General features: G+C 40.4%; 1 protein-coding gene across 1 annotated transcript; it reads right to left on the bottom strand.

Moving 5' to 3' along the window:
* Positions 1-513: 513 nt before the first annotated feature.
* On the bottom strand, positions 514-2,635 carry LOC116711084 (cyclin-dependent kinase inhibitor 1C-like). Its single transcript, XM_032550463.1, has 3 exons — positions 1,938-2,635; positions 1,751-1,841; positions 514-1,289 (listed from the first exon to the last, which is right to left on the bottom strand). The coding sequence occupies exons 1-2, from the start codon at positions 2,503-2,505 to the stop codon at positions 1,753-1,755; spliced, it is 657 nt and encodes a 218-aa protein (XP_032406354.1). The 5' UTR covers positions 2,506-2,635; the 3' UTR covers positions 514-1,289; positions 1,751-1,752.
* Positions 2,636-9,140: the final 6,505 nt, after the last annotated feature.

Genomic DNA, 9,140 nt, shown 5'->3' with positions numbered 1-9,140 from the left:
AGTAGATAAGCAGTAAATGGTGACATGTTTAGAGCATGCAAAAACCTCTGTGGAGACTTTAAAGAAAACAAAAATGAGCACTTACCTTCATAATTTATTCAAAAATTACATACATTATTAGTGGTATATTTTCTGAACAGGGATTCAGAAATTATAGTTACATTAGGAAGTTTTTCAAGGCTAATTATCTCCAATCATTAAAGTATTTTATGACAAAATTACTATGCACTGGTTGAAATTGGTATAAAATGGCAACATGTTCAGAAAATACATTATTAATTTATAAGATTTACTCATTTTAATTAGACTGTAGCTTTCATGTGGAAACACAAAGCAGAACATACGCATTTCTTTCAAACAAACTACCAAATGCTTTGTCTGCAGGGAAGCCTGAATCGATCCTGAGCCAACCAGGCACAAAACACAAACGCTCCTAAAGGTTTAATTTGAAGATATTTTATTTCTTTCTTTTTTCTTTTTTTTTTCAAAAAAATTACTTAGGGCACTTGTATGAAAAAAAATAAAACACACACCATACAACAAAGAAATTCAGTTGTTGTTTTTTTTTTTTAGGCTTAACAACTATTGGGAAGCTACGAGATTGCAAAACACCACAATATCTTTAAAAAAAAAACAGCAAATAAAATAAAATCGAAAATTGGCAACAGACTAAAATCAGCGAGGCATTTGACAAATAAAGAGAAACATAAATAACTTATAAGTTAGAATAAACTTAACATATATACATTTACAGGGGAAAAAAACACAAAGACTAGAAACAAACAAACGCTACTGTCTCTATAAAGCTGTACACTTTTGGCCAGTGTAGAAGATTTTTCTTTTTTTTTCTCTAGGATTGCACAGATGTTAAAACATTTAACACTGTCGAGTGGCTGTATGCAAAAGCAACAATGAATGCTACATTTGTACTGGATAGAAGTAATCCAAACGAAACTTTTCTCCCTTTTATTTTCCTTTTCTTTCTTCTCGTTTTAGTTTTTTTTTTTTTTTTTTTTTTTTCCTTCTTCCATCCACCCGCCCCCCTTTGAGTTCCCAAACCGTTCGGTCCTGAGAGGAGCTGCGGGCGGCGTCGAGGCTCCGCTCCGCCGGGGCTCACCGAGGTTCGAGCCGGCGGAGTAAGCGGGAGTCCCCGTCCCCCCGTCCCCGGTTCTCTTCCTCCGGCGGCCTCAAAAGCGGCTCTCGGTCCGTAGGAATCCTCAAAAACGCGCAGGGAAGTAGTGCAACAAAAAAAAAGTGTAAAAGAAGAAGAAGAAGAAGAAAAACGCCACCTACGGAGGAAATCAAAAATAGACATGGTTCAGTTTTTCGACGAAATTAAAAAGCATTTCGTTTCACGAGAAAAGCGGCGAGTCAGCTTTCCACGGAAAGAAGAAGAGTGACGACAGCAGCGGCGAGGCGTCGCCCCTTCTTAGCGCAGCGTTTTCCCGCCACATTGTGACGTACACATCCCCCCTCCCAGCTCGCTGGTGTTACTACAGCTACTACTATCACTGTAGCTGCTCCTGTGATTTCACCACCAGCTCTCTCTCCCTCCCACCATCCCCCACGTCCACTCAGCCAGCCGAGATAACGCTGTCTGGCTCAATCACTTGCAACCACATTATTACAGAATTGATCACAAATGACTAGCTATGTGCTACAGCTGTTACAATTTGAAGAATTAAAAGAAGAAGAAGAAGAAAAGCGTAATTGCTGTTAATAATGTGGGTAATTAAATGAATGTTCTTACGTTCAACGGATCCTCTTTCGCGGAGTTTGTTCCAACGAGATGGGAGACTTGGGAAGTCTGTCGGCAGCCTTCTTTCGTTTCATGAAGAAGTCTATATGAATGAAATTATAATATACATAAGTCACAGTATGTACATTTATCTGAAATTAAAGCGGCTTCTCTGGGTTGTTTTCCCCCCTGTAACTACCTGTGATGTGCGTGTTGTTGTCATCAGCAGCAGCAGCAGCAGCCGACCTCTTGCGCCGAACACGGGGAGCCTGTCTGCGAGTCCCTGAGATCCCTGTGACCGGCCGGTTTTCCTGATTCACCTCCGCCGGGGTCGGGGAGCTACTTTCGCCGTCGCCCCCGACGACGCTGCGGTCGCTCTCCGGTACCGCTAAGCGCTCCATTACATCCCCGTCGGAGCTCTCCGACATAACGGATTCCGAGAAGGGCGTCTGCTTTACGGGCGTCGCCGGGACGCGCGTCCTGCCGCTCTGCACCGATTCCCGATAAAACGCCGCCGTCCTCTCCGCGGGCATCTCTTCCCACTCGTAGTCCCCTTCCAGCGGCGTGTTGTCCTCGAAATTAAAGTTCCATCTCTGCTGGTCCCGCTCGGAAATCTCCCGCAGCTTGGCTTTCACGTCCCGACTCAGCTCGTCGTGATCCACCGGCCCGAAAAGACTGCGGCACACGCCGGTGCGCCTTTGGAGAGGGAAGGTCCTGCGGGCCACCAGCCTCTCCAGCGCACTGCTCGATAACTGGACGTGGGACATCTCCGAAAAGAAGATCCAGGTGTTGGTTTAGTTGTTGTTTCGTTGCGCTGGAAGTGCGTGTCTGCCTGCCCCCTCGTAGCTCGGTTTAAATGTACCTCTGTGCCGTACGCCTCACAATTTATAACCTCCCAACGTGTCGCGTAGATCCAGGACTTCCTTCATTGGCTGGCCGAAACTCCAACCCTCCCCGAATACGCACACAACCCTCACCACTATGTCCTCCCGAGGACTCTCCCGTTCTTAAATCTCCATTTCTTTTCACGCATCAGTGACTCGTGTGTCCGAATTTTTGACATTTCAAGAGTTCCAAAAAAAATGGCCAATGCAATTCCTGTTTAACAATTTAATCTCAATCGACCTGAAGATCTTGGACGCAACTATAGTTACAACTATCTTATGAATTGTTTGCTTCTGGACAGTCTCAAACACACCTGCAGGTTATATCCCATGTCAGTGTGCACACACAAGGGCCCCTTATCTTTCAGTCCTTCAGCAAACAATGAGCGCTTTGGATCATGTTTCCCAGTCAGTCTGCAGAGATGTTGCACACAGATGCAACCTCTGCTGCAGCTCTAATACACCAGGTCAAAAATGCAACATCAGGGGATGAAAGATTATAATCATATCAATAAAAAGTTGAAGCCTAAAACCTCTACAGCTGCTGTTTTACGCATATGTGAAAGTACTGTATTATTATTATTATTATTATATTTATTATCATTATTATTTTGATCTTATTTTAACTTATTTAAATTATTTTTTTAACAAAAAAAAAAAAAGAAGAAGAAGAAGACGCTTGTGTTAACTATCCCTGCACATAGCAGAGTCTCTCCTCAGGTCCGAGCAGAGAAAACGGACAACGCCTTTACAAGGAAAGACGGATCCACAGCGACCCTCAGTGGTAAGCAAATGGCACTGCAGATTGAGCAAATGGCGCAACTTTGAATAATAATTTGTAGACGCTTTTCCTTGTGCTTATTTCTTCCTTCTTTTTTTTGTTGTCACACCTGCATGTTCCAGAACATCAAACCTTTTCAAAGACAATATGAGATTTAACACAAAAGGCCATTGTAAAACTGTGATTTAATTTATTAGCTGAAACAAGTGACCAATCTGACATGATATACAAAAAGTAGCATAATCATTATTTAATTATGATTGAACAAATTTTTTTTGAGAAGCTGAGTTCTATGTCACTAGACACACCTAAGCCTAATTATTGCCATTCTCACAAAACCAAGAAATAACTTGCATAGAGCTTGTCCGGAACCATAGATACACCCCCTGAGCTAAAAACAACTGTAGAACAGGTAAGTTCACTGACATCTATCAGTCTGGATTGGATTACAAAGTCATGTTTGGGGTTTTGGCAATCAAGTCAACCACATTGTAAACAGTCATTCAAATATGGAGAGAGAGTGGCCATCTTGCCTAAATTAAATCTGCATCCCAAAGGTCGCAAAAGAACCAAAGTAAACATCTAAGGAACTGCAGACGTCTCTTGCCTTCAGTTTTATAAATGCAATACTAAGAAAGAGAGTTTGTGAAAGAATGGGACCCAGGAGAGAGTTTTGTGACAAAAGCCAACTTAGAGTTAAAGGAACACAAAGACAAGTCTTACATTACAACAAAAGAACATCATACCAACAGTCTAACATGATGGTGTGATGATTAAGGCTGCTTTAGGATCTGAATAACTTGACATAGATGAATTATTGTCTCTTACGGAAAATCCTGAAGAAAAATATGTGCAACAGCTCAGGACAATGATCATAAACTTAATGAACTGAACTTTTCTAGAAGTCCGCCTCAAAATGGCTACAAATCTTGAGTAAAAGTTTTGGAGTGGGCTATTCCAGAAACTAGTTAGTACGTTCAAAGTTAAACCCCAATGAGATGTGGTATGACCTTAAACATACAGGCAGAACTTAATTTTTTACATAAAGCAGATTAACCAGATTCTAAACCTGATCTTAGGACTTTTATGGCAGGCATGAGTGAGAAGATAAAAGGCAGGAGCCGAGTTTTATTTTCTGTTTTGTTGAAACACACGGCAGTGGGAGGTGTCACTCGCATCACACGGTGACGTCATATGACAAGACTTCCAGCTTGTCAGTAAGGCTTCCATGTGAGTGTCATCAGAGTCACATGCATGGAAACAAGGAGAGAAATCTCCTTGTGAGGAGACTTAGCAGCGCTCACTGCTCAACAACAGCTCAGCTGAGTTGTCATCATGTGATGGTTTATGACTGTGGGCAGGTGATGCAGTTTGAGACATTTTCTTAATAGTGCAGCTCTCCAATTGTCGTGGTTAAGAGAACTAATGAGTTCCTGTAAATTATTTATCGTAAAACGTAGTGCCTTGCAAAAATCGTAATACTGCTTGATGTTTTTGGACGTTGCCACCATAAATCTCAATGGGTATTCTTCTAATTTTAGTTGACAAATCAGTACAAAGTAGTATATGATTGTGAAGTAGAAGGAACATTATGCATGTATTTAGCTTTTTTTGCTGTTGTTTTTGACAAATATAATTCTTAAAAGGTGAATGTGCATTTGTGTGTATCCCACACCAAAAAAACATCTCACAGAGCACTGTTCAAGCCGTCATCTTAAAATGGAAACGGCACAACTATTAGTCTGGCCCAGCGGTGTCAAACTCCAGTCGTCAAGGGCCGGGGTCCTGCAACGTTTTAGATCTCTCTCTGCATCAACATACGTGGCTCTGCTAGTGAGGCAGTTTCACCTTTTAATTCAAGTGTATAGGACAAGGGACACGTGTCGAAGTTGCAGGACTCTGGCCCTTGAGGAATACTGTTTCCTCAACAAATGTTGGTGCTTACAAAAGGGTGGCAAGAATACATCGATTGTTGAATGTATGGTGTGTATAACCTAGGACACACACCAAACAAGCGTTGTTATCTTCTGGTCAGAAGATAACAACAATATTGTTATCTGGTCAGAAGATAACAATATTGCTTTAGTCAGTTTTGCTGGTGTAAAAGTACTTATAAATAACTTGCTTGGCTTGGCAATATTAAACTTTTTGGCTTGCATGCAAATTGTTGTGTTTGATGGAAACCAAAGGCAACACAGTGAAAGCACCCACACAGTGAAACATGACTGTGGCTGCATCATGCTGCAAGGATGCTTTTCTTTAAACCAAATCAAATGTTAGAACAGGACGGCCAAATCCAAAATCTAAATGTAAATCCAAGCATTCTGGAACGTCACATTGTAGCTCAAGTGCTCCCCCTAATGGCTATTAGGTCAAACAACAGCAGCTTATTCTTTGTCTACTGAGAACAGTGCATCATCCATCCAGCGTGGTAACTTCATCTCTCTTGTTAGTCTAATAGGTTTTTATCAATAAAGTAGGCAGCATAAGCTACATCTTAGCAAAGGGATCATAGATAACTCAAGCTGATCTTTGTTTCTCACAACTTCTTTGGGTTTAAGTTGGTTACTGATTGGCTTAATGAGGTGGGAGGATAACACCTTGGTTCCCCAGGCAAGGCTGTCTAAAAGAGATACTATCAGCCGTAAAAATGCAAGGAGAAAGTCTGCACTCATTATGTTTCAAAGAGGATTGGGGGGGGGGGCGATTTTGGTGTTTTCACAAAAGCAGCAGGTGCGGCCGGTCTGGAGTTCTGCTGTGATCACTGACTTCTTTAGGCCGGGTGTGATTCTTTCATCTTGAAAGCAGACACATGCTTGAACTCAAGGCTGCTTAACTGGCCTTTTGAAATAAGTGGAAGCAGCCAGAGGTCTGGGTTCTGGCCGAAAACAGCCTGGAGGCAGAGGGAGTTTCAGGCCGAATGCTGATGGCTGAGGTGGGCAGTGACCAGCAACAGGTTGGGTTGTGTTCATTTGAACCGAGTGTGCCTGTTGAATGTCTGATGAAGTCATGTGAGGCCTAAAACCAGTGTTTTAGATTTGTTGAAGGAAAACTAAAGATAATGTGCACACAATTTTGAGGGTAGAGTTAGTATGAGTGGTGCTTATGGCAAAACATTTCCAATTTTAGTTTAATCAGAACACATGACATGTCTTCAAAAATGAAGGCCTTTGTCCCTGAGTGCATTTTGCAAGGTTTTTTTGTGTTGCTTTTGTAGTCATGGCTTCTTCCTCTCTGAGTGATACTTGCATGTAATGTTTGAACAGATGAGTGTGGCACCTTCATGCACTTGTGAACTCTTCCCAAAGATGAGCCAGGCTTGTGCCAGTCCATGATTCTTGTCTTCGTTTTCAGACATTTACAATGCCATGGCAACATCAGCTTGGTTTTTCCAATTGTTTAAGGGCATTGCAGTCTTGGTGTAAAGCTCTGTACTTTTGGCCTTTTTTTAACCCCATATTCTGGGAATTAGTGAATGAATTAGTGTGACTTAATGAGAAAGAATAAAAAGAATATAGGGTGACATTTTATAAAGTCTACACCTTTAATGCTTATTTTGGGATTTGTAGTTTTCTTTGCGTTTCACGTGAGCTTTCCTCTTTCGCCTGGTTTGGGTGCTGCTTTTTCAATCTTGCGAACACGTAATTTCTTGGGTGATGTTTGGTCCATGTCTCCGCCCCAGACACGGACCATTCACCTGAACAAACCGAGCCCTTTGATGTTTCAGACGCTGTGCAGGCAGGACTGCTGAGCGTTGCAGGAGGTAAACAAATGGAAAATTGCTCACAAAAAGCCTACAGCCTATTGTGAAACCTAAAAAAAAAACCCTGCACTTTCTGCATGCTGCGTGTAGGTTTAAAGCAGACGTGTGACATACTCAGACAAACCAGTTGCCAAATCATTGCACTCCTCCGAATCGTGTACACAAACAGCCATTCATTAGGCATTCTCAGCGTTATTAATTTCAGTAGGCTGCGTAAAACCCCAGAAAGATGGTTACGTTTTAGCTCTTGAATGTCCTTTTCAAAGTGCACACAATCCTTCAGTTTGTTCTGTGGAGGCCTGAGAGCATTGTTCACTTCACTATCTGAAAAGTGGAAACGTCATTTTCATTTTGGGCCATATCAAAAATCTGAATGCTCTTAAAGGGCCGGCTGTGCCAGAATATACTGATGAAACCAATTAAATTGCTAAAATATTAACAAATAGCTGTTCCTCTGGTGTTTTGTGATTGCTTTAGTGTTTTTTTTTTCTTTGTAATCAAAATTAAAGATTTTGTGGTGCCAGTTTAGAAATGTTTGTAAGGATTTATTTTATTTTTTACAATATTTGTGCTAATGTGTGATGTTAAATGTGACTTTTTATTTCTCACCATATCTATTACGGACTATAACTTGACGTCCAGTAAGGCTGAGACAGCAGTCATTTAAACTCAATGTTTTTGACCAACTTTGAGAAAAATTTGCAGTAAAAACAGAAGAAAAAAAAATGTGGAGATTTGTTGATTTTGTGTGAATTTTGTAGATTTGTGAAAAACTGTTAGGACTTATTGATGTAATTTGTTGTCAAAAGGGCCACATAAAAAGCTGCATCTAACCAGATGTGGCCCCCGGGCCTTGAGTTTGACACATCTACTGTAGGCCCTGCAGGGACAGCAGTGGTCAGAAAGGCAGCCAAGAGGCCCACTATAACTCTGGAGGAGCTGCAGAGATTCACAGCTCAGGCGGTGGGAGTCTTTTATAAAAAAGCATTGCGCTCTCTTTTGCTCTGTTTGAACAATGTTCTGTGTTGTATATCAGAGGTTTAAATTTATTTGGTCAGAGAAACAATAAATGCCTATCTTAATAGGAAGATTACTGTTGTTTTTGAAGGCAAACTATGAGAAAATCCTCCAACTCTTTAGTCATTCATTTACCTTTAACCACTGAGGTTTTGTGAATAAAAATGTTTAATCTACAGTGGTTTACGAGATAAATGTCTACCCAGTGTTCCTCTTTGCCTGAAAGGAGTTTTGGCAACCACATAAATTCTTTTCATTTTAATCTTTAACTTTTGTTCTCTTACAACTCACAAGCTTATCAAAGCCGGGAAGAAGTAAAAACATCCAATAAAAAGCAAACAAAGTCACCAAATTTGAAATACCTTTTAAAAACTAATCATTCCCCCTGACTGAATACATGTTGTCAGATTACTACCACAATCGCCAATGTATTTTATTGATATTTTAGTTGCGCTTTCATTTTATAAAGAAAAAAATCTGAAAAGATATGCCAGGAATTTTCATATTTTTTGCCCTTTGTTATTTGCCAAATAGCATATTTGTTGTCCCGATTGAAAGTCAAACTTTTACTTAATGTGCTCGACACATAAAGAATTTTTTTTTTTTTTTTAATGTTTCATGGAAACAAATGAAGAGAGAAAATTTCATACATTAAATGTGAAGTTATAATAGAATTACGACAATTAAATACAGATATATTTTCGTAATAAATATATTCAGTGTTTGTTTTAATAACAGCTCAAGTAAATAAGTAGATTTATTTTTTTGGTTTGTGTTTATTTCTAAAGGAGGCGGATATGACGCTATGCAAATTATCCAATTACAGCCATGCTAATAGCTTTTAGCAAAAACGGCGGCTTAAACGCCTCTTTTTAAACTGAAGCTCAGACTGAGCACAGTCCTGCTCAGCTCTTTGTACCGTTACTGAATGTTAGTAACTCACAGACCGATAATACT

This window comes from Xiphophorus hellerii, chromosome 2, assembly GCF_003331165.1.
Source record: "Xiphophorus hellerii strain 12219 chromosome 2, Xiphophorus_hellerii-4.1, whole genome shotgun sequence".
NCBI classification, from domain to species: Eukaryota; Metazoa; Chordata; class Actinopteri; order Cyprinodontiformes; family Poeciliidae; genus Xiphophorus; species Xiphophorus hellerii.
Note: the sequence above shows the minus strand (reverse complement) of the source record. Positions and strands in the feature narration are given on the sequence as shown.

What these genes read in the sequence shown, in the direction of transcription:
- LOC116711084 (XM_032550463.1), bottom strand. Translation starts at nt 2,505, where the DNA reads ATGTCCCACGTCCAGTTATCGAGCAGTGCGCTGGAGAGGCTGGTGGCC. An exon ending in CAACAACACGCACATCACAG is followed by an intron (nt 1,842 to 1,937) that starts GTAGTTACAGGG and finishes TCATTCATATAG; the next exon opens with ACTTCTTCATGAAACGAAAG.